Source organism: Oryctolagus cuniculus, chromosome 1 (assembly GCF_964237555.1).
Source record: "Oryctolagus cuniculus chromosome 1, mOryCun1.1, whole genome shotgun sequence".
NCBI lineage: Eukaryota > Metazoa > Chordata > Mammalia > Lagomorpha > Leporidae > Oryctolagus > Oryctolagus cuniculus.
In genome coordinates, this window is record NC_091432.1 from 233,684,410 (window position 1) to 233,709,822 (window position 25,413).

The 25,413-nt window shown below is 47.4% G+C and overlaps 1 protein-coding gene across 9 annotated transcripts in view; it reads left to right on the forward strand.

Moving 5' to 3' along the window:
* NUP214 (nucleoporin 214) overlaps positions 1–25,413 on the forward strand; it is a 108,047-nt gene that overhangs the window by 22,167 nt on the left and 60,467 nt on the right. For 4 of the 9 annotated variants that reach the window (XM_008249052.4, XM_008249054.4, XM_008249056.4 and 1 more), the window contains 10 exons: positions 1,655–2,114; positions 4,467–4,642; positions 6,563–6,660; positions 11,762–11,848; positions 12,055–12,204; positions 13,231–13,389; positions 15,570–15,673; positions 17,978–18,160; positions 18,766–18,851; positions 19,483–19,566. In XM_008249052.4, the coding sequence (XP_008247274.1) occupies positions 1,655–2,114; positions 4,467–4,642; positions 6,563–6,660; positions 11,762–11,848; positions 12,055–12,204; positions 13,231–13,389; positions 15,570–15,673; positions 17,978–18,160; positions 18,766–18,851; positions 19,483–19,566 (1,587 nt within the window). The remainder of the gene's footprint in view (positions 1–1,654; positions 2,115–4,466; positions 4,643–6,562; positions 6,661–11,761; positions 11,849–12,054; positions 12,205–13,230; positions 13,390–15,569; positions 15,674–17,977; positions 18,161–18,765; positions 18,852–19,482; positions 19,567–25,413) is intronic. The other 5 variants (XM_008249053.4, XM_070058156.1, XM_070058141.1 and 2 more) reach the window with 3 other exon arrangements.

Sequence of the window (25,413 nt, forward strand, 5' to 3'; positions counted from 1 at the left end):
GAGAGCTGGATCAGAAGTGGAGCAGTCAGGACTTGAACTGGCGCCCATGTGGGATGCCAGCACTGCAGGCAGCGGCTTTACCCGCTGTGCCACAGTGTTGGCCCCAAGACATACAGCTTTTACAGAGCATTTTTTCCAGATATTGGAGCTTCATGATCATATTTCTTCTTGATTTCTGTGAGTTTATAACCAATAAGTTTTTTTTTCCTAGTTTGGTTATAACAAAACTCATAGGGTAACCAGTTTTCAAATCTTGAAGAAGTGTTGACCAGTTGGATAAACAGTAGTTAGGATGTTTTCTGACTGCTTTCCTGTGCACAGTGAGTTGCTCATTCAGAATAGACCCACTCGGCTCGTTAGGGCCCCCAGTCTGACAAGGCAGCCCCAGGTAGACATACTTGGTGCCTGCACAGCCTGTACCTGTGTTCCGTTAGGATTTCTCCTCATTCATAGCGCGTGCACCCTTGGTTGTTGCTCTCCCCGTGAGTGGTCATAGTACCGTGCAGTACATCACCCTTTGCCTGGTCTGTCTGACAAGAAGGGAAGCCTGTGCATGTGGGAGCCTGTGGGGTGACGTGTGTTTCTGATCACATTTGAGCATGCAGCACTTGGCAGGCCAGTTTCAGTGTTAGCCTTTCTTCCCAGAGAAACTCCATGCTCTCACGGCTGGTCCAGAGGTAGTGCGTGTTGCGGAGAGTGGGAGAGAGCCCTGAAGGGGGAGATTGTCTGTTCTGTCCACTCACTGGTTTGGAAGACACTAATGGTTGTGTCTGTTTCCAGGCTGGAGCTATAAGGATGCTGTGTCACATGACCAGAAGTCCTAGCAACATGACATTTTTCAAATGTTCAGTTCCATTGTCAGTGGACAAACTGCCGCTGATTTCTTTAGGGTCTGTTAATGTTTCTGTTGGTCTGGCTGCTGTGTGTGGGAGTGATAAACGTGCCCATGCTTGTGTCTTTGATGAAGGCAGTTTTCTTGGTTTGTATCTGTTGTGTAAAGGAAGTATCAACAGATTTGCTTACATTTTTATGTTCTCATAGAAATAGCAATTTACTTGAGTCTGTTTTCTTTTAAAGATTTATCTATTTATTTGAAAAGCAGAGTTACAGAGGGAGAGAGAGATTTTCCATCCATTGCTTCACTCCCCAAATGGCTGCAATGACAGGACTGAGCCAGGCCAAAACCAGGAGCTTGGAACTCCATCCAAGCCTCCCATGTGGGTAGCAGGGTCCCGAGGGATCCAAGCAGTTGGGCCATCTTCCACTGGTTTTTGAGGAATGTTAGCAGGGAGCTGGCACAGCCAGGACTTGAACTAGTGCTCAAATGATGCTGGTGTGGTAGCTTATCCCACTGCACCACAGCGCCAGCCCTGAGTCTCTGTTTTCAGAAAGTGGAGTTTCATTTGGGTCTCCCACATGGGTGGCAGGGCCCCAGCACCTGGCCCATCTCCTCTGCTTTTCCCAGGCCATTAGTAGGGAGAAGGATGGGAAGTGGAGCAGCCAGGACTCAAACCAGTGCTCATAGAGGATACAGATGTCCCAGGCGGTGGCCTTACCTGCTGTGCTACAACACTGGCTCCCGCAAACCCTTTTTCACTAGCTTTCTGTTGCATGGCCTTCCGGTGTTAACATTTTCTCCTTTTTTTCTTTGCAGGAAGCACTCCTACCACCCCAACCTCCTCTCAAGCCCCACAAAAAGTGGATGCCTCAGCAGTTACAACCCCTGCTTCCCTTCCAGCTGCGTCGCCTGCTGCTCCCATCACCACCTTCCATTTGCCTCCTGCTAGTGGGGCCCCTGCCGTGTTCTCCTTTGGTTCTGCATCCTTAAAATTTGCTGCTGCTGCTCCATTTCCCAGTGGCCCTGAGAACCCCAAAGCAACGTTGGGTTCAGGCGTCTCCACCTTCTCTTTCACTCCTCCTTCCAAAACCTCACTAGCCCCCACCCCTGCAGCTTCCCCCATAGCCCCATCTGCTGTTTCATTCTCCTTTGGATCATCGAGTTTTAAGCCTACCCTGGAAAGTACCCCGATGCCGAGTGTGTCTGCTCCAAATGTAGAAATAAAGCCCTCCTTCGCACCCTCAGCATCTGCAGTCAAGACCAACCTTAGTGAAAAGTAAGTCATTTTTCAAGTTTGATTGTTCTGAAGGATGGATAGAAATACTGCATATTATTAGCTGGAAGTAGAGTCACTATGATTGGAGTTACTAGTTGGAGTTACTTTTCTTTCCAAAGGAATTTCCTGCAGATGGTAAAAATCAAACCAACCTAAAGGCTTTGCAGCTCATCAGTGGATCTAGTCCTAACGGGTATTAGATAACATTTGTCTATTTTCAAAAGGCGGAGTGACAGTGGGAGACAGAGAAATCTTCCATCCACTGGTTTACCCTCCAAATGTCCCCAACACTGGGACAGACAGGCCGAAGCCAGGAACCCTATCCGCGTCTCCCGTGAGGACAGGAGGACCCAAATGTTTGGTCCATCATCTGCTGCCTCCTCGGTGCGTTAGTAGGAAGTTGGATTAGGAAGTGTGGTACTCTGGGGCCAGCACTGTGGCGTAGTGGGCAGAGCCACTGCCTGCATCCCTGGCATCCCATATGGGCACCAGCCAGTTTAAGTCCTGGCTGCTTCACTTCCGATCCAGCTCCCTACTAATGTGCCTGGGAAAGCAGGAGAAGGTGGCCCAAATCCTTGGGCCCATGCACCCATAGGGGAGACCAGGAAGGAGCTTCTGGCTTTGACCTGGCCCAGTCCTAGCCATTGTGTCCATTTGGAGAGTGAACCAGAGGGTGAAAGATCTCTTGACTCTCCCTCTCACTCTGTAATTCTGTCTTTCAAATAAATAAAAAATATATCTTTGGGGAAAAAGGAAGGACAGCACTCTGTTGATCTGTGGCATCCTATGAGGCAGCTTAACCTGCTTAAGCATAAAGCCTGCTCCCAGCATGTTAATTTTTTTATTTCTGTGGAGTGATATTTAAATACTTGTTTTGCTCTTTTAGATTACAAAGGAAGTATTTTTTCTTTTTGAAAAATGAACATTTCAGTGTATACATCTTGGAAGGGAAATTAATCCCTCATGTCCACCCTGGACTCTAAACTGTTCTCTGTGCAGCCACCAAAGTGAGCTTGAGAAACTGTGAAGACAGTAGGTGACTGCCCAACCCAGCAGTCCCCGGGGCTTCTGAATGTAGTCCAAGCTCTAGCGTGGTATTCAAGTTCCTACAGGCCTAGGTCCTGCCTGCTCACCTCTTCCCCGCTCCCCCCCGCCCCCTCTCCCTCTCCCTCTCCCTCTCCCTCCCTCTCCCTCCCTCTCCCTCCCTCTCCCTCCCTCTCCCTCCCTCTCCCTCCCTCTCCCACTTCCCTGCTCCCCTCCCTCCCTCCCTCCCTCCCTCCCTCCCTCCCTCTCCCCCCCCCATTCTCCCCACTAGAATGTGAGCTTCTTGAGGGAAGCAGTTGCTCACATCTATCCCTCTTCCCTAGAGAACCTGCTCTCCCTTGCTCTCTCTTGTTGCTTTAGTGAGGTGCTGTGGTGTCCATTGTTAATGTTAGATCAGTATATAACTACTTCATTCTAAAGGTTGCATAGTGCTTCTTTTTGTTGGCTGTACTGTTTATTTGACCAGTCGTCTAATTCCGGGTATTTGGATTGTTTGCAGATGTGTTCTGTCAGTAGAACTGACTTTACGTTCCCACTAGACCCCAAGCATTGCAGACATGATGACCTGCTTTCCCCGTCTACTTTCAGTCCCCAGAGGAGATGATCACCCCTAAAATGAATTCTTAGTAGTTTCTTTGGTAAAAGAGAAGTAGTAAACTCCTCTAAGCATAGCTAAGTCACACCCCCCCCCCCCACTTTTTTACTCCGCCTCATAGAATAGAAACTAAGCAGTTGATGTGATGATAAATTTAATTTCATCTACAAGTTACTTGATGTCTTGGTTGTTCTTAAGTAAGCAGACAATAACAGAAATGTTTCCTTCTAACTAATTTAATAAGAAGTAGTTTATTTTTTTAAAAGATTGATTTATTTATTTGAAAGAGTTACACGTAGAGAGAAGGAGAGACAAAGAGGTCTTCCATCCTCTGGTTCACTACCCAGTTGGCCACAATGGCTGGAGCTGTGCCAACCCGGAGCCAGGAGCCAGGAGCTTCTGGGCCTCCCACGCGGGTGCAGGAGCCCAAAGACCTGGGCCATCTTCCACTGCTTCCCAGGCCATAGCAGAGAGCTGGGTTGGAAATAGAGCAGCCGGTTCTCAAACCGGTGCCCATATGGGATGCCAGCACTGTAGGCAGCGGCATTACCCACTATGCCACAGCACCAGCCCCATAAGAAATAGTTAAAACATTTATGTTTGGTGAAGGCAATAAAGTATGGAGAGGAAGTTACCCTGTGGTAACACTGCTTGCGAGCAGTGTGAAAGATCTGTAGCAGGCTCTTCTGATGCATTCCGGTTACCGTTTTCAGATTTACTGCCTTGGCTACCTCTGCTCCTGTTAATAGCTCCCAGAGCACACCCTCGATGTTGCCGTTCTCTTCCACCTCGAAGCCAGCTGCTTCCGGACCTCTCAGCCTCCCTGCGCCTCTCTCAGCATCATCTGCTTGCTTGTCAGTGAAGCCCTCGGCGTCTCCCTCCCCGTCAGGTATGATTGAAGTCAGCAGCTTCAGGCCTGAGCCCTGCCTCCTCAGAGGAACAGTGCGCAGTGCTCTCAAGAGTCCTGGCTAACGTAGCTGCACGATAGCCGGGCACGATTCTCTCCGGCTCCCGTGTCTCATCCTCAAATGCTGTGACGTGCATGCTGTGAACCGGGAGGTTGGCAGTGCATCACCGCTGCCGGCTGCTTTCTCATGCCTCTCCTGCAGCTCAGGGATTCAAAGCAAGCGTCTTGCTGTTTGACGTTTCTCTTCATGTGGAAGATAAAGTCTGTGTTGTGTTGCTGTAACAGAATACCTGGCACGGGGTGATTCACAGGACCAGAGATTGGGTTAACTTACAGTTCTGGAGACTAGAGAGCATGATGCCAGCAGCGGCCGGGCCGTGGTGAGGGCCCCTGGGTACATCTCAAAATGGCAGAGAAGCGGCAAGGACTCGAGAGTGTAGAGTGGTCCTGCGTTCTAATAACCCGCTCTCTTGAGAACTAGCTAATTTCAGGAGACCAGCATTAATTCCTCCCGAGGGTGGAGCACCCATGAACCAATTACCTTTCCCCAGGCTCTGCCTCTTAAAGGTTCTATCCCCTAACACCATTACACTACACTGGGGACCGCGCTTCCAGCACATGGACCTTTAGGAGACAGACCACATCCAGGCCATCGCAGGGAGGTACAGGTGCACAGAGAGAAAGGGCCTGCACAGACTCTTGAGCTTACTGCTCAGTCAACCCTACCGTGAGCAGAAGCTTCAGAAAGATCATGAATGGGAATGATTATAGGCAGCTTGCATTCAAGTGTCTTGTACAATTCATGGATGCGTGTCCTTGTTCTTTTCCTTTTGGACCTACAGGGAAGTTGCGGAAGTTGTCAGATGCCTTTCACTGAGGTTCAGCACTTGATAACAGTTTGCTCCGTTTGCTGTATCTTTTTTAATGTAAATTTTTTCCTGAAACATTTAGTTGCAGACATCTTGAAATGTTTTGCTCCTAAATACAAGTACATATCTATTAAAAAGGGCACATAGGACGTTACCAGACTCAAGAAATTAAACCCAGTCTGTTACAATAGTCCATGTTTACATCTCCACAGTTGTCTTAACAGTGTTCTTTGTGGCTTTTCCCAGCTCTGTTCCAGTAGCCAATCAGAGCACACGCTGTGTTCTAATTTTGTCCCATTAGTCTTTTTTTTTTTTTTTTAAAGATTTATTTATTTGAAAGGCAGAGTTACACAGAGAGGAAAGGCAGAGAGAGAGAGAGGTCTTCCATCTGCTGGCTCATTTTCTCTCTTTTTGGTTTTCTTAGAGGTTTATTTATTTGTTTAAAAGGCAGAACTACAGAGAGGCAAAGGCAGAGAGAGAGAGAGAGAGAGAGAGGGAGAGGTGTCTTCCATCTGCTGGTTCACTTCCCAAATGCCATAACAGCTGGAGCTGGACCAATCTGAATCCAAGAACCAGGAGCTTCTTCTGGGTCTTCCACATGGTGGAGGGGTCCAAGGACTTGGGCATCTTCCTCTGCTTTCCCAGGCGATTAGCAGGGAGCTGGCTTGGACTTGGAGCAGCCGGGACTTGAATCAGCATCCATATGGGATGCTGGCACTGCAGGTGGCGGCTTTACCCGCTACGCCACAGCACAGGGCCTCTGCTAATTCATTTTCCAACTCTGTTTCTCCCTCTGTTTCTGTCACTCTGCCTGGCAAATAAATGAATCTCTTAAAAAATATTTCACACCTAAAGTTTTAGAATATGTTTTTTCATGGCCTTTGGCCCAACCTCATGTAGCTGGTAGTCATCACTCTTTAGTGAAAATCATAAAACAGGGTCAGGGACTAAAACTTACTTTCTTTGACTTGGGGAAAGGGCTTTTTTGATGGGAATAAGCCGTGTGTTTGTCTGAACTGACTGCTTATCCCAGCAGGGCGATCTGCTCAGGGCAGTCCCACTGCAGTGCTCTCTGCGGTACAGAAGTCGCCCAGGATAACTCCTCCAGTGGCAAAGTCAGGCTCTTCCCAGGTATGTTGAAATTCAATTTAAAGTGCTTGTGTTTGTTAATCTACTGCCCCAAGCATGCATCCTAATGAAATGTGTGTTCAGGTTTTAGAATTCATACCTTAGAACTAGTAATTAGAACTGTGTGGTAAATTAGTCTTTAAAAAACATTTTAGGCCAGCACCGCGCCTCACTAGGCTAATCCTCCAGCTAGTGGTGCCAGCACACCAGGTTCTAGTCCCGGTCGGGGCGCTGGATTCTGTCCCGGTTGCTCCTCTTCCAGGCCAGCTCTCTGCTATGGCCCGGGAGTGCAGTGGAGGATGGCCCAAGTGCTTGGGCCCTGCACCCCATGGGAGACCAGGAGAAGCACCTGGCTCCTGCCTTCGGATCAGCGCAGCGTGCCAGCCGCGGTGGCCATTGGAGGGTGAACCAACGGCAAAAGGAAGACCTTTCTCTCTGTCTGTCTCTCTCACTATCCACTCTGCCTGTCAAAAAACACACACACACACACACACACACACATTTTAAAATTTCTTTGTTTTTCCCTTTATTTGAAGGTTAAAGAGAGACAGACATCTCGTCTGTTCGCTCCCTAAATGTAACAGCAGCTGGGCTTGGCCGGGCTGAGCAGGAGCCTGGATCTCAGTCCAGGTGTCCCGCGTGGTGTCAGTGACCCCAGCTAGCACTTGAGCCACCCCTGCTGCCTCCCAGGGTGTGCATGAGCAGGGAGCTGGGGTCAGAGGTGGGGCTGGGCCTTGACCCGAGGTGCTACGGTAGGTGGGTGATGCAACCAGCATCCTAACCACTGCACCAGAGGCCTGCTCCTGTTTTAGCTTTTTATTGGTGTATAATACACATAGAAAAAGTGCACCCAAAATACATACAGTTCAGTGAATTGTCACCTCGAACACACCTTGTTCACTAACACCAAGATTGAGACATGGAACATTACTAGGACCCCAAAATTACAACTTCCATGTTCACTGTTAGTCACTGCCCTTGGCAAAGAACCCCCACTACCTATTTTATTTTTAAAGATTTACTTATTTATTTGAAAGTCAGAGTTACACAGAGAGAGAAGGAAAGGCAGAGAGAAAGAGAGAGAGAGGTCTTCCATCTGCTGGTTCACTCCCTCATTGGCCGCAACAGTTTCTCCATTTGGGGAGTGAATCAGTGGATAGAGGACCTTTCTCTGTCTCCTTCTCACTGTCTGTAACTCTGCCTCTCAAATAAAGAAATAAAATCTTTAAAGAAAGAAAGAGGAATGTTAGAAGTTGCTCTTTCCGTGCATTTAAAGCCCTGGTCCTCTTAAGCGTCCTCTCTGCCTCCCTCTTAACCCGTCCTGGCCTCTGGTAACCACTGCTCTGCCTGCTGCTTCTGTGGGATCAGCCTTTTCAGCTTCTACCTGTGCAGCCAGGCAGTATTTGCCTTTATGTACCGGACTTGTTTGTGCCTGTTTAAGAGTTATTTTCTTGGATATTCACATGCACAATACAAATGATTTACTACCTGAATTGCTTGTTCATTATCTTCATGGCTTCTTTGATGAATAGTTTTTTTGTTTGTTTGTTTTTGCCTTTTTTTTTTTTAAATATTTGAGAGTCAGAGAGAAAAAACAAGAACTCCCTTGTACTGGTTCACTCCCCAAATGCCTGCACCTGCTGGGCTGGGCCAAGCTGAAGCCAGGAGCTATGAGCTCAATCTAGGTTTCCTATTTGCCTGGAAAGAACCCAATTGCTTGAGCCATCAGTGCTCCCTTCCAGGGTCTGTGTTGGCAGAGGCTGGGGTCAGGAGGTGAAGCTGGGAGGTTGAAGCTGGTGCTCAGATGTGGGTCTGGACACCGTAATCACTAGGCTAAATGCCCACCCAGTACGTGGTCTTCATTTTGCCGAAGTTGTATGTCAGTCTTGTCTTTTATGATCGATCTGTGTGTTTGTGTCTTTAGAAATCATTTCCTGTTTCAAGAAATTTGTTTTCATATGCTTCTCTAAAATCTTTATTTTACTTTCTATATTAGATTTTCAGTTTGTCATTTTAGCTCATTTTTATAGTTTCATCAAAAAAAAAAAGTTTATTTTCATTTACTTGAAAGGCAGAGTGACAGTAAGTGACAGATCTTTCATCTGTTGAATCTTCCAAAGTTTCCACAACAGTTCATGTGGGCCAGGCTGAAGCTAGAGCCTGGAACGCTGGCTGAGTCTCCCACGCGGGCGGCAGGGTCCCAGGCACTTGCACCGTCACCTGCTGCCTTCCTGCATGTATTGGCAGGAAGCTGGATGGGAAGTGAGGCGGGTGGGATAGAACTGCGCTCCGACAAGGAATGCAGATGTCCCACGTGGAGGCTACACTCACTGCCCCGCACGCCTGCCTCCGTAAAGAGAACCGTGCTTCTGTTTCCCGTCGGATCATCTGAGTGCTCTCAGAATAGGAGTCCTGTCTTTGCGTTTGGTGTCTTCCCTTAACTGACCCCGCCAGCCCTCAGCCCCACACTGGACACTTAGTAAATGCCCCGGTCACATTCCTAGCTTGCGGCATAATGCACAGCACATGGCATTTCTTAAATAAGTGCTGGCTGTTTTCTTGACTCTTCATGCAGTCTAAAACCTCTCTCGTGGTCATTGTCGTCAGCAGCAAATGGTAGAGCAAGCACCTCTGATGAAAATGTCACCACAGCAGGACTCTTGATTTCTGACTCTAGCCCTAGAGTCCGTTCCTTTTCTGCCGTTCCCTTCTCAGGGGCAGCACTGACAGCAGGTGGTGCACAAGCATTCATTGCCTTTTTTTTTTTTTTTTTTTTTTTAAGATTTATTTTATTTATTTGAAACAGCTACAGAGAGAGGGAGGGAGAGAGAGCGAGCGCGCTCTTCCAAGTGCTTCTGTCACTCACTACCTGCTTCATGGGCACTCAAAGCCCTTCGACCAGTGCACGTCAGGCTCCGCGGGCTGCACAGCCCAGTGTGCTCGGCCCAGGCTGGGGCAGGGTGGTCAGTGACGGAACTTTCTGCTCCCTGGCGCCGCCTCCTTCCACCTCCATCAGACTGAGGACACACAGGACGCGGCTCTCACAGTGAGACTCTCCCAGCAGCTCTTAAATGCCAGCGCACACCAAGCGCTATTCACACTCAGCAAAGCGTGAACTGTGGCACGTGTTCACAAATGTAGCCGCCCAGTCAGTCCTGCCACCAGTGTCTCCATCGGGAAGGAGACGGAAAGAAGAGGCTGCGGCTCCAAGGCAGGCGAGGCCGGGCGACCGCACACAGGTGGGGCGCAGGGCGGGGGCTCCTGTTTGAGGAGATGCAGCTCAGGAGAACAGCGGCTGCTGGGCTCCAACAGACGGCCGCCAGGTACACACGCAGGCCTTGGCACGTCAGAGCTCTGAGAAAGATTATCAGGTCTTCAGGTTCCACTTCATTCTTTTTCCTTCCAGGTCATGTGCCATATAGAGTTCCTCCTCTTAGTCTAAATTTTGATGACTGAGCTTAACATGCCACGAGCTATATTTTAATGTTTTCGTCTGTGTGAAAATTTTCTTTGCTCAAATGCAGGTGGGTGTTTGTTTTTTTTTTTTTTTTTTTTTAAGAATTATTTATTTATTTGAAAGAGTTACACAGAGAAAACAAGAGGCAGAGAGAGAAGTGTCTTCTACTCGCTGGTTCACTCCCCATTTGGCCGCAATGGGTGGAGTTGAGCCGATCCAAAGCCAGGAGCAGGAGCTTCTTCCAGGTCTCCCATGTGGGTACGGGGGCCCAAGGATTTGGGCCATCCTCTACTGCTTTCCCAGGCTGTAGCAGAGAGCTGGCTTTGAAGAGAAGCAGCCAGGACTAGAATGGGCGCCCATATGGGATGCCAGCACTGCAGGCGGCGGCTTTAGTCCCTACACCACAGCGCTGGCCCCATGGTGGTGGCTGTTTCTGTTTCAAAAGGATCCCCTGGGGTGGGCTTTGTGCCATACAATGCCTGGGATCCAGTCCTGCCACTGCTTCTTTCTTTTCTTTTTTAATTAATTTATTTATTTGAAAGGCAGAGTTAGAGAGAGGCAGAGACAGAAGCAGAGAGAGAGAGGTCTTCCATCTTCTGGTTCACTCCCCAAATGGCCAGTGGGGAGCTGATCTGAAGCCAGGAGCTTCTTCCAGGTCTCCCACGTGGGTGCAGGGGCCCAAAGACTTGGACCGTCTTCTACTGCTTTCCCAGGCACATTAGCAGGGAGGTGGATTGGAAGTGGAGCAGCCAGGACTCAAACTGGTGCCCACATGGGATGCCAGGCTGCAGGCTGGGGCTTTAACCCATAGCGTCATAGCTGTGTCCCCTGCATGAACATTCTGAATTTCTCTCTTAACCTTTAACAGCAGCACTTCCCAGTGATAGACAGGTGGAGTCTGGTGAGCTCTACTCTGGCAGAGTCAGACTTAGAGCCCACAGCTTTCTCCCACCTCCAGTTGCCATCTCTTCTTCCTCATTAGCTCCTGGCTGCTCACTCTGCAGCAAGAGGGGTCTTTTAAGACACCATTGTTTAAACTGTTCTAAAACACACTTTCTAAACAAAAACACTAGATCCAGACTCTTTGGTCTGGCCTTACACGACCTGCCGCATGCCTGCCTTTTCCAGGGCCCTCTGACTTCACCACGCAAGCCCCATTTGCTTTCTTTCTCTGCCTGCCTCATGTCAAGCTCTTGTCTGCTTCAGGGTTTCATATTGGTCTTATTGCTGCTCAAGAAGTGTTTCCCCGAGTCCTCCCACTCCTCCCCGTTGGTTGTGGCCTCAGTTCTGATGACAGCCCCTGGTGCGGGGTCTCCTTCCTGTCTCCTCTGAAGGAGGGTCCCCTTTTGTTCTCTTTATATTTTCCTGTTTACTCACCAGTTGAAATGATCTCATGTGTTTACTTTGTATTTTTCATCTTGTCCTTGGAAGGTGATTTCTGAGAGACTCGGGGCTCGTCTCTCTTGCTCACCCTCATCTTTACTGTCTGGAACTTGCCTGTACAAAGTGGGTACCGAGGAAATGCCGTTCCGAAAGAACGCATGCTGAGATGACGAGTGCTGCCCTGCGACAGGCCCTGACGCAATTGCTTTAGAAGCCGCAACTTACAGTGTGAATCCATTTTTAAACCTTCCGCCTCTCTTTCAGGGGAAGTCGCTTCAGCCTCCTGTTACGGAGAAGCAGGGACATTCGTGGAAAGATTCAGATCCTGTGATGGCAGGAATTGGAGAGGAGGTAACTTTGTTCCCTGGGGAGTGTCTCCTGCGGTAGCTCTGACAGTGAGACTCGAGGGGTTCTGGGTGCAGATTCGTCTGTGACCAGCGTATCCTAGCCTTGCAGCCTGGCCCGTCCCAGGAGTCTGCGATGAATGCACACCGCGGCAGTGACGTTAACGCTGTGCTGTTCGGAACGTGTCCTTTCTCCATTTGGGGTTTCTGCAGATCTCACACTTTCAGAAAGAGTTGGAAGAGTTGAAAGCCCGGACTTCCAAATGCTGTTTCCAAGTGGGCAGTGCAGAGGAGATGACGCTCCTGAGAACAGAATCAGATGACTTGCACACCTTTCTTCTGGAGATTAAGGAGACCACAGAGGTTTGTGTTGATGGATATTTTCCCTGAGTAGAATGACATTTTTAAAAACTGTTCTCCTAACTGTATATGCCTTACTTCTTTGAGGTTTTTATATAGATAAGTAGTTTACCTAAGAATGCCTGATGTCAAATCTACCTTCAGCACTTCATGAATTATGTGACTCTGGACAGGTTTCTCTAACCACTCTGTGTTTTTTTCTTTACATATATGTTTATTTAAAGAAGTTAGAGACATATTTTTTATCTGCAGGTTCACTCCCCAAATGACCGCAACAGTTAGGACTGGGCCAGATTGAAGCCAAGAGCCTGGGACTTCATCCGGGTCTCCCATGTGGGTGGCAGGGCCTGAGCACCTGAGCCATCTTCTGCTGCTTTCCCAGGCATGTTAGCAGGGAGCTGGGTAGGAAGTGGAGCAGCTGGACTCAAACTGGTGCCTATGTGGTATGCCGGTGCTACTGGCGAGGGCTTTAACTGACTGTACCACAGTGTTGGGTTTTTACAACATAGAATACCTTAGAGCATGCCCAGTCATGGTTTACTGTGACTATGACCACTTAATGTGGGCAAAGCACTGTACCAAACATTTCAGCTGTATTTTCTCACTGAATCTTCACAGATTTCCTGAATGGTACGTAATATTACTCTCTCTATTTTGCGATTAAGGAAACTGAGGCATGGAAAGGTGAAGTGACTGTTGGAAGTCATCCATGTAGTCACCCAGGATCCCGTTTCAGTCTGACTCTAGAGTTCTACTTTTCAGTAACATGCTTGGAAAGAAGGCTTTCCGGGGTTAACAGTGACTGTCTCCAGGTGCTTGAATTATGAGTACCATAAAGACTTTTCTTAGTTTTTATAACTGAGAACAAAAATAATTTTTTAAAGAAGGATCAGTAGCATCTTTCTAAGTAGAAGAATTCTGTTTTACTTAGATGCACATCAGGTGAAATATGAGAAATGCCACCTCCCTTGTTCCGGGAGGAAAGGTCTTACCTCCCGGAATATAACTGTCCTCTTGTCCCTTTCCTAGTCTCTTCACGGAGACATAAGCACACTGAAAACAGCGTTACTGGAGGGCTTTGCTGGTGTTGAGGAAGCCAGAGAGCAGAATGAAAGGAATCGTGACTCTGGATATCTCCACTTACTTTATAAAAGACCCCTGGATCCCAAGAGTGAAGCTCAGCTCCAGGTAGGAGAATCTAGTTAAGTGTGGGAAAGGTTGCAAAAAGAACTCACACAACAGTTGCTGGCTTAAGTATGGGTTTGTATGATGTTGATTTTCTTGCTAATCATCACTCTTTCCATAAATTTCTGTACTGTGACAAAGAAAATGGCACACTTTTCCATGTAATACGAGTTTTGTATTTATTATTTTTCAAAGGTGTTATTTATTTATTTGCAAGTCAGTTACAGAAAGAGGAGAGAGCAAGAGAGAGATCTTCCATCCACTGGTTCAATCCTCAAATGGCTGCAACAGTCCAGAGCCGGGCTAGGCTAAAACCAGGAGCCAAAGGCTTCTTCCAGGTCTCCCATGTGGTGGGTTCAGGGGCCCAAGGACCTGGGGCATCTTCCATTGCTTTCCCAGGAGCAGTGATGGGGAGCTGGATCAGAAATGGAGCAGCCAGAACTTGAACCAGTGCTCATATGGGATGCTGACACTGCAGACGACAGCTTACCCTGCTGTGCTATGGTGCTGACCATGTCTTTTCTTGCTATTGTTACTATTGGTATTATTAAAAATGATTTTTTTATTAAAGCATAAGTTTGGTAGAGATTACTCATTAAAACTTGTATATTTATAAGTCAAATAATGAATAATAATTATCTAAATAAGAACAGTTTCTTGAGTACCAGGTACTCTGGTAGGTGTTTTTTATGCATTATTTCTCCTCTCAAAACTATAAGGGAATGATTTTCTTTTTTCACAGTGCTAAGGAAGTAATAGGTAGTACGTAGTGGGGCTTACAGTGTAGAAACAAAGGTAACAGAACAGATACAAAACTGCCCCACGTTTCACTGCTGACAGATCCTGGACCCTTGAATCTGGGCATTCTGACGTCAGACCCTGCGCTCTTAACCACTGCTCTGTGTTGTACGTTGCGCAGTCCTGACAGCTGGGAGTGACAGTGAAACAGAAGAGAAATGTTTGTGTTGGTGTCAAAACTGGGGTGCCATTCAGAAGCTATCGAGGTGCAGCCACGCCTGAAGTGCTCAGACGCAACAGTCTCTTGTAGTCATCAGTCATTGGATTGAAATTTCAATTTCCTACTAGTAATCTGAATCAGCTTGGCTCTTTTTTATTTATTTGACAGGCAGAGTTAGACAGTGAGAGAGAGAGAGGGAGAGAAAGGTCTTCCTTCCATTGGTTCGCCCCCCAAATGGCCACTATGGCCAGAGCTATGCTGATCTGAAGCCAGGAGCCAGGTGCTTCTCCTGGTCTCCCATGGGGTGCAGGGCCCAAGCACTTGGGCCATCCTCCACTGCCCTCCCTGGCCACAGCAGAGAGCTGGACTGGAAGAGGAGCAACCGGGACAGAACCCGGCGCCCATATGGGATGCCGGTGACACAGGCGGAGGATTAACCAAGTGAGCCACGGCGCCAGCCCCCCGCTTGGCTTTTTAAATGACATTTTCTCTTTTTCTGTTGTGGTGTATACCCTTATGTTTTGAAAATCCGTTTGTATATAACATCTTCGTAATGATTTAAAGAGCTTTTCCCCAATGGCACATTGTCTTCATTTTAAATACTTAATTGAATACTTCATCTTTTTTTTACATATTTGAGAGTCAAGTTGCAGAATCAAGAAGGTTAGCAGTCACCCAAAATTTGAAGAAAATTATCGTGAGCCTAAAGTAATTTCAGTAGGTGGGAATTTTAAGAAATGCAGTTTCAGTTTCCAGTCTTTGTTTCTAAGAGAAAAGAGTATTTCTTAACTGGTGAGATTACTAGGTTCTATGCCATGCGTAGATAGGTGCAGCCTTATTTTCAGCACTGTTTTGTAGGATGGTTTCGTCCATATGAATGTTGATTTCATGGTGGATGTACCGTCTGAGTACAGAGTGCGCAGGGAGCTCCCTGTGGACGCTGAGAAATGAGACCTGAGCAGGAGCATTGCTCCTGGGCCGCGGCAGACGCACCGTTCTCCTGCCCGATTCTGTGGGCCGCCTCTCTGAACCATTAGAGAAGTTGATTTTCTGTTTTTCAATTTAATAGAAAGTTCCAATGATTTTAGTAAGGCCGATTATATTTTCTGTGTTCATTATGGTTCTCAGTATAGAAATATTACGAAATTATTTTGACTGCTTTCATACATCTTCCCTCAAGCTACCAGAAAAATGAGTCATTTGCCTTTTAATCTTTTTCGTGCAGGAAATCCGGCGCCTTCATCAGTATGTGAAATTTGCTGTGCAAGATGTGAATGATGTTCTTGACTTAGAGTGGGATCGGCATCTGGAGCAAAAGAAGAAGCAGAAGTGAGCCAGCTTTGCCACCTAGCGCTGGTGGGGTAGACACTGCTGTTGTCCGCCCGCCGGCCTGCTTCCTCCCTCCCCTGCCTCCCTCCCCCTCCCTTCCTCCCTTCCTTCCAAGATGTTATTTATGTATTTGAAAGGCATAGTTACAGAGAGGCAGAGAGAGAGAGAGATCTTCCATCTGCTGGTTCACTTCCCAAATGGCCACAACGGCTAGAACTGAGCCAATCAGGAGCCACGGGCTTCTTCCAGGTCTCCCACATAGGTGCAGGGGCCCATGCACTTGGGCCATCTTCCACTGCTTTCCCAGGCCACAGCAGAGAGCTGGATCGGAAGTGGAGCAGCCAGGACTCGAACTGACGGCCCGTATTGGATGCTGGCACTGCAGGTGGCTGCTTTACCCGCTACACCATAGTGCCGGGCCCATGCTATTGCCTTTCTTAAAAGATGATTTAAGAACTTGTGTAAAAAACACTACAAACATTTTTGACCTACTCATTTTACTTGTATGATTTTTTTCTACAGAAACAATAAATGATATTCACATCAATTTAAAGAGTTGATCTGCAGCATAATTTATGATAGCGAAAAAAATGGAATTCATCCTAATTATATAAAAGTGAGGAATAAATAAGTATGGTCCAATTTGCTTTTTCTTACTACAGAATACTGTGGAATCATTGGTTGACGTGTTCTCAAAATATTATATTTAATATATTTTCTGTGTTATATGAAAGATATGTTTATTATTATATCACTATAATCATTAAATACAATATCTAAAATATAAAACAAGGAAAAGGCAAGACAAAAAGGCATTCTGGCTGGCGCCGTGGCTCAATAGGCTAATCCTCCACCTTGCGGCGCCGGCACACCGGGTTCTAGTCCCGGTTGGGGCGCCGGATTCTGTCCCGGTTGCCCCTCTTCCAGGCCAGCTCTCTGCTATGGCCAGGGAGTGCAGTGGAGGATGGCCCAGGTGCTTGGGCCCTGCACCCCATGGGAGACCAGGAAAAGCACCTGGCTCCTGGCTCCTGCCAGGATCAGCGCGGTGCGCCGGCTGCAGCGGCGGCCATTGGAGGGTGAACCAACGGCAAAGGAAGACCTTTCTCTCTCTGTCTCTCTCTCTCACTGTCCACTCTGCCTGTCAAAAAAAAAAAAAAAAAAAAAAAAAAAAAAAAAAAAAAAAAAGGCATTCTGGGTGATCTCAATGTGGCAGTCCAAACATAGAAAAGAGACTAGAAGTAGATGGATCCATCAGAATATTCAGTTATATCTGTATGAAATTAAAAAGATTAGAGAAGTAATGACAAAGGAATGGGAAAACCTAGTCTGATGTCCTCAAATACTTGGTTTTATGCACGTAATTCCTGGAAGAAATAGGCTGCTGTAAAATTCTTAAAAATGTTAGACTTCTAAAATCTACACGTGGCCGGCACCGTGGCTCACTAGGCTAATCCTCCGCCTTGCGGCGCCGGCACACCAGGTTCTAGTCCGGTCGGGGTGCCAGATTCTGTCCCGGTTGCCCCTCTTCCAGGCCAGCTCTCTGCTGTGGTCCAGGAGTGCAGTGGAGGATGGCCCAAGTGCTTGGGCCCTACACCCCACGGGAGACCAGGATAAGTACCTGGCGGCTCCTGCCATCGGATCAGCGCGGTGCGCCGGCTGCAGAGCACCAGCCGCAGCAGCCATTGGAGGGTGAACCAACGGCAAAGGAAGACCTTTCTCTCTGTCTCTCTCTCTCTCTCACTGTCCACTCTATCAAAAAAAATAAAATAAAAATAAAAAAATAAAATCTACACATGCACAGTAAAGCCAGGTATGGCACAGTGTTGGCTAAATTATCCTGTGTTACGTGGAGAAGGCTGAGTACCCAGCCTGAGTTCCCCAGCTTGCAGCATGAGTGTAGGGAGGGGAACAGCTGGGACTCAAGCCGGCGCCCATGTGAGATTCCGGCACTGCAGGTGGTGGCGTTGCCCACTACAGCACAGCGCCACCCCCAACCCCCTTACTTCACCCCCACCTCTCCCCTGCCCTTTCATTCCCCAGAGCATCTTGGGTTTTACCTACTTTAAGCTGCCCGTTGATACAGGCCTGGCCCACATTCTAAGCTGTTCTGTTTCCATTCCGTCTTATCTTCATCAAGCTCTCATCCTGTTCGTATTCTCTAGTAATTGCTTATATCTTGTCCACTGGTGCCTCTCCATTTTATGGTTTTCACTGTTAGAGTGGTAGTCTCTATGTTTCCCCTTAGTGGACAGTCTCTTTACTTGAACCATTCTTGTTTAATTTTTATCTCATTGCTATCAACAGGCGCCTGCTTGTGCCAGAACGAGAGACACTGTTCAACACCCTAGCCAACAACCGAGAGATCATCCACCAGCAGAGGAAGAGGTTGAACCAGCTGGTGGACAGTCTGCAGCATCTCCGCCTTTATAACCAGACGTCCCAGTGGACCCTGCCCTCAGCTGTCTCTTCCCCGAGCAACACTCAGAGGTGCTGATCAGCGGGTGGATAACGATGCGAACCATGTTTGGGATTCATGTGTTGTAGAGCGGTTCACATGCGTGTGTGAAGGTGATTCTTCCGGCACCTGTGTGATCCCGGGCAGGTTCTCTGCCTCTCTGTTCCTTTGCCAAAGAATGGAGATGACGCTGCCTGCCTAGTGGGGTGTTGGCGGGTTGAATGAGGCCTGCACAGCTCCTGGTGTTGTGCCTGATGAAACATGCACCGTAGATGACACCAGGTCCCGCGGCGCTGCTGCTGCTGCTGTTGAGGCACCTGGTGGGATTAGAGCGCCAGGCTTATCCCTGTAGCCCACATCTGCCATTCCCAGACCCAGCAGCCACATAGCTTTCCTGTGGGGTACCAGGAAGCCTCAGGGTTCTGCTTCCAGGCCAAATGCAAAGACTAATTGCCCGCTCTAGAGGCCCCGTAGTGTTGTGCTTGGTCTGAGGGTGCTCTATGAGTGAGGGCGCCGTGTCTTGTGTGGTAAGCAGGTAGGATTGTGTGGGGATGCTCTGATCTCTTGCGTGTACATTTAGGAGGACAGTGCGTCTGCGTGGCCTCAGGTTTCAGGTCCTAACGCTGGCATCTTTCAGTTTTGACAGTGACTTGGAAAGTCTGCGCAATGCTTTGCTGAAAACTGCCATAGAATCGCACACTAAACCGTTGCCCGCCGTGCCAGGTAAACGATCCTTGTCAGTCTTCGGCTTTATCTGCTTTTCCTCTTCCGCTGCTGGCATCATAAAAGCCAATCTTTTTTTTTTTTTTTTACTTTTATTTAATAAATATAAATTTCCAAAGTATAGATTTTGGATTACAGTGGCTTCCCCCCCACCCCATAACTTCCCTCCCACCTGCAACCCTCCCATCTCCCACTCCCTCTCCCATTCCATTCACATCAGGATTCATTTTCAATTATCTTTATATACAGAAGATCAATTTAGTATATACTAAGTAAAGATTTCAACAGTTCACACCCACACAGAAACACAAAGTGTAAGGTACTGTTTGAGTACTAGTTATAGCATTACTTCACATTGTACAACACATTAAGGACAGAGATCCTACATGGGGAGTAAGTGCACAGTGACTCCTGTTGTTGACTTAACAAATTGACACTCTTGTTTATGACGTCAGTAATCATAAAAGCCAATCTTAACATGAAGGTACTGCAAGAAGCTTGTGGAAAATGGAATTAAAGATAAACTTATCTTTTGAAGTTTTGTAATCCGTGCATAGATTTTTCATAATATGCGTTTTCCATGAACTTTTTTACATACTCTCATGTTGATTGGTTCATGAATTTCTTACAGCTAAGCTGTCCCCGGTGAAACAGGCACAGCTGAGAAGCTTCTTGTCCAAGAGGAAGACGCCGCCGGTGAGGTCCACCGCTCCAGGTAAAGGGATTTCTTACGACAGACCATGTTGTCTGGGTGAGGACGGGGTGTGTGTGTGTGTTTCCTTGAGACTTGAGAAAACATCTGCAGAACCTTGTGGGTCTGAGTTAGAGTAAGAAGTTACTGACACGTCTTGTCGAAGCAGTTGAGAGTAGCTGGTTTGGCTCTTGCACTCCTTTCCACAGGTTATGTGGCAGGAGGGGTGGGAGCTGAGGGCTGACCGGGCTCGATCCTAGCCTCTGCTGTGGGGAGCAGCTCTGCTGTCTGAGAAGGGACTTTGAGAAGACCGCGTTGGGAAAGGCTTCGCTTCTTTAGAAAGAACAGCAGAAGTCCTGACTAGGCTCTGACGGTTGAAGTCACTCACTGAAAAGAAGTCACGTAACTAATGACAAAGTTTCTTGGCATTGAATTGCCTTAATTTTCTTTTTTTTTTTTAAGGATATATTTATTTATTTGAAAGTCAGAGTTACACAGAGAGAGGAGAGGCAGAGAGAGAGAGAGAGAGAGAGAGAGGTCTTCCATCCAATGGTTCACTCCCTGTTGGCTGCAACAGCCAGAGCTGTGCTGATCCGAAGCCAGGAGCCAGGAGCTTCTTCTAGGTCTCCCACGAGGGTGCAGGGGCCCAAGGACTTGGACCATCTTCTACTGCTTTCCCAGGCCACAGCAGAGAGCTGGATCAAAAATGGAGTAACCGGAACTCGAACCAGTCTCCATTTGGCTTTACTCACTACGCCACAGTGGTGGCCCCTGTTTTTTAAATATTTATCTTTTGGAAAGTGTGACAAAAATCTTCCATTTTCTGTTTCACTCTCTGGATGGCTGCAACAGAGAGAGTGAATAGGAGAGAGATCTTCCATCCTTTGGTTTACTCCCCAAATGGTGACCAGGGCCGAGACTGGGCCAGGCTTAAGCCAGATGCCTGGAACTCCGTCTGGTCTCCCATGTGGATGGCAGGGGTCCGAGTATTTAGGCCGTCTGCCACTGCTTTTCCAGTTGCATAAACAGGGAGCTGGATCAGAGGTGGAGCAGCTCTGACTCAAACCAGTGTTTATATGGGATACTGATGTCAGGTGGCAGCTTAACCCACTGTGCCACAAGCCTGCCCCAGTGGTTTTTAATTTATTTTGAAAAAAAAAAAAAAAAAAAAAAAAAAAAATTGAAACTGCCAATTCCAAGACTGCAGTGAGCAGCCACTTCACTTACTCTTCATCCATGTTTACCTGTTAGTATTTGGTGGTGACCCACCCTCCACCCCCGGGCCCCAGACATATATTGTTACTTTTGCTGGACTGTTTGAGAACAAGCTGAAGACAGGACCCCTTTACTCCTAAGTATTTTGGCGTGTGTCCTCTACACAGGGTGTCCTCTTTTACAATAAGAGCAGAGTTAAGAGATTCAGGAAATTTAACACAGACAGAACGGTGTTCTCTAATGTGCAGGTCATGCTGTAACCGTGCCAGCTCTCCCACCTACGTCCTACAGCTTGACTTAAAAAAAAAAAAAAATAGGCCGGCGCCGCGGCTCACTAGGCTAATCCTCCGCCTAGCGGCGCCGGCACACCGGGTTCTAGTCCCGGTCGGGGCGCCGGATTCTGTCCCGGTTGCCCCTCTTCCAGGCCAGCGCTCTGCTGTGGCCAGGGAGTGCAGTGGAGGATGGCCCAGGTGCTTGGGCCCTGCACCCCATGGGAGACCAGGATAAGCACCTGGCTCCTGGCTCCTGCCATCGGATCAGCGCGGTGCGCCGGCCGCAGCGCGCCGGCCGCGGCGGCCATTGGAGGGTGAACCAACGGCAAAGGAAGACCTTTCTCTCTGTCTCTCTCTCTCACTGTCCACTCTGCCTGTCAAAAAAAAAAAAAAAAAAAAAAAACAACCTAGGATCTAGCCAAAATTTACATGAAGTTGTCATTCTCTTGTCTCCTTTTTTCCTTATTTAAGGCTGCCTCACCAAACACTGTAACTTGATTTGCTTGTCTTTTTGGTCTTTGCATACTATGTAAGTCCATTCATTTATTCTCCAGATGGGCTTCCCTTGTTCCACATCAGGTTTTTGAGATTCATCTGTAGTGTTGCCTGTAGGTATTATTTGTTTATTTCTGTTGCTGTATAGTATTCTATTGTATTAATGATGCTCTACTTGTTTTTGTCCATTGTCTCGTTAGATGTGTGCTGTTTCTCGTTTAAGCATGTTCTGAACATTCTTGGATACATGTGCTGCTCATTTGATCACATAGCTAAGATGGCTTGTCCTCTGTCTATGTGCTCAGCTTTAAAAAATATATAGAGATTTATTTGAGAGGGAGAGAGCTCTCATGTGTTGGTTCACTACCGAAATACCCACATTGGCTAGGACTAGACCAGACCAAAGCCCAGCACTCAGTCCAGGTCTCCCACGTGGGTAGCAGAGACCTAAGTACTTGAGCAATTACCTGCTGCATCCTAGAGTCTGAATTGGCAGGAAGGTGGAGTCAAGAGCTGGGGATGGGACTGAACCCAGGCACTCTGATGTGAAGTACCCATGTCTCAACCCTGGACCACACACCCACCCCACTCAGCTTCCCTAAATGGTTACACCGATTTTACCTCAGCATTCCTGTGGTAGCTTTCTGTCCTGTGTGCATGCCAGCTTGATATTGCCAGGCATTTTTCTAGTAGAAATCTTGTATGTATTTTATTAGCCGCTTGGATATCTTCTTTGAGAAATGCCTGATAAATCTTTTGCTCCTGTCTCTATTGGATAATCTTACTGATTTATACATTTTTTTATTTTTTATTTTTTTAATTTTTTTTTTTTTTGACAGGCAGAGTGGACAGTGAGAGAGAGAGACAGAGAGAAAGGTCTTCCTTTCCCGTTGGTTCACCCTCAAATGGCCGCCGCGGCCGGCGCACCGCGCTGATCTGATGGCAGGAGCCAGGTGCTTCTCCTGGTCTCCCATGGGGTACAGTGCCCAAGCACCTGGGCCATCCTCCACTGCACTCCCCGGCCACAGCAGAGAGCTGGACTGGAAGAGGGGCAACCGGGACAGAATCCGGTGCCCCGACCGGGACTAGAACCCGGTGTGCTGGCACCGCAAGGCGGAGGATTGGCCTAGTGAGCCATGGCGCCAGCCTATAAATTTTTTTATAAATTCCAGATAACATCCCTTTGTTGGCTTTGGGCATTATAATATCCACTTTGCCTTTTTACTCTTTTAATTATGGTATTTGAGAAATTGAAGTTCTTAATTGTAAGTAACATTAATCAGTCTTTAACAGTGCTTCTTGCATTCTGTTTAAGAAAATTCCTCTTTCTCTAGGTAATCAGAGTATGTGTGCAGCTTTCTTATTTTTTTATAAACAGTGTTTTGCCTTTCACAGTTAAATCAACAATCTATCTAAAATTAATATTTAAAAATAAACAAATCGGGGCCAGCGCTGTCACGTAACAGGTGAAACCACCGCCTTCAGTGCCAGCATCCCATGTGGGCATTAGTTCAAGTCCTGGCTGCTCTACTTCCAATCCAACTATTTGCTAATGAGCCTGAGAGAGCAGTGGGGACGCATGTGGGAGACCTGGAAGTAGCTCCAGGCTCCTGGCTTTAGAAGGGCATGTTAAATTTTATGTGTATCTTACTGTAATAATAAAAGGGATGGAATTCTACCTCCTTCAACCTTCAAAGAAAATTGCAGTTTTAGCTGGGATTGTGTTCTGTCTCTGAAGTAACTTGACAGTCGACATTTGCACACTGCTGGCCTCTCAGTCCTGAGCGTGATGTGTGCTGTAAGTAAACGTGCATTTCTCTCTCTGTTTTCTGCCTGAGAGACAGCATATCTTTTGTTAGATTTATTGCTAAAATTTTAATTTCCTTTTTTTAATTTAAGAAGCAGAGAGAGCTCACAGCTGCGAGTTAAATTCCCAGGTGCCCAGGATGACTGAGCTAAGTCCAAAGCCACGAGTTGGGAGCCCGATTACTTGAGCCAGTGCTGTTGCTGCTCCCAGGGTTTGCATGGGCAAGAAGCTGGTGGGGTCAGGGCCTGGAGCTTAGAAGGAACCCAGGTGCTGCAGTGTGGGATGGGGCGTCTTGACTCCGAAGCTCAATGCTTGCCCCAGAATTGAATATTTTTGAGCTTTTATGATGTTAAATTTTTTCCGTTAAATTTCACTTCATTTATTTTTTTAAGATTTTCTTATTTATTTGAAAGAGTTAGAGAGAGAGAAGGAGAGAGATTTTCCATCTGCTGATTCACTCCCCGAATGGCCACAACAGCTGGGGCAGGGCCAAGTGGAGACCAGAGCTTCTTCCAGTCTCCCACGTGGGTGGCAGGTCCCCAGATACTCAGAAGTGGAGCAGCTAGAACTCAGACCAGCAGCAGCTTCCCTTACCCACTGTGCCACAATGGCAACCCCTAAATTTTATTTTTTCATGTTGAATGTGGTATATAGTAATACATTGCCTCTCAAACAAACAATACCATCTATAACGAAAAAGATTATAAAACTATATATTTATGTTATTTTTTTAAAGATTTATTTATTTATTTATTTGAACATCAGAGTTACACAGAGAGAGGAGAAGCAGATAGAGAGAGGTCTTCCATCCGATGGTTTATTCCCCAATTGGCCTCAATGGCTGGAGCAGCGCCGATCTGAAGCTGCAAACCAGGAGCTTCTTCCGGGTCTCCCACATGGGTGCAGGGGCCCAAGGACTTGGGCCATCTTCTGCTGCTTCCCCAGGCCAAAGCAGAGAGCTGGATTGGAAGTGGAGTAGCCGGGACTCGAACTGGCGCCTATATGGAATGCTGGCGCTTCAGGCCAGGGCGTTAACCCGCTGCGCCACAGCACCGGCCCCGTATTCTATTTTTTAGCCTCTGCTCATAACCACTCCCCCCACAAATACATTTGTTAGTTTATTTTTATTTATTGAAAAGCAGAACAACAGAGAAAGAGATCTTCCATCTGTAGGTTCACTCCCCAAAGTGCCTGCAGCAACCAGGACTGGGCCGGGTGAAGCCAGGAGCCAATAATGCCGTCTGGGTCTTCCGTGTGGGTAGCACTTGGGCCGTCTTCTGCTACCTCCTGGGATATACATTAGCAGGAAGCTCAGCTGGAAGGGGGGGCAGGACGTGATCCAGGCACTCTGATTTGGCATGTAGCTTAACCTGCTGCCCTGCAATACCCACCCTTAGATTTGGCTTTTTGTTTTGTTTTGTTAAGATTTATTTATTTGAAAGGCAGAGTCAGAGAGAGAGGAAGTGAAAGATATTCCATCCTTTGGTTCACTCCTTAAAGGGCTGCAACAGCCAGATCTGAGCCAGGCCAAAGACAGGAACCTGGAACTCCATCCTGTACTCAGGGACTGCCAGGGGCCCAAGCACATAGGCCATCTTCTGCAAGCATAGTCAGCAGGAACCTGGACTGGAAGTGGAGCGACCAGAACTTGAACCAGAACTCTGGCATGGGCTGCAGACATCCCAGGCAGCAGCCTAACCTGCTGTACCACCGTGCTGTTTTCTGTGACGTGCTTTTTGAAGTTCATTCTGGAAACTAACATCGCATATAGCCTTACTTCATAGTTTAAATTTTTTTTTTTTTTTTAGTTTTCATAGTTCAAAAGAAGAAATAAAAACAGAAGGCTAGGACTAAGTTTCCTTTGTTTGTTTGTTTAAAAAAACAACTACTTTTCTGGCTCAGAAGAATCAGTCAGTTACTGGAGTTGTCTGAGACATTCGGGATGAAGGACATTCTGTCTTGTTTGGTTTTATTGTTGGACGGTGACTGCAGTGGTGTGACTGTTTGCCCTACCTGAACGCTTGTGTGTTTCTTTTCTGACATACTATTATTCCACCTGTGAGAACTTCTGTTGGAATTGCA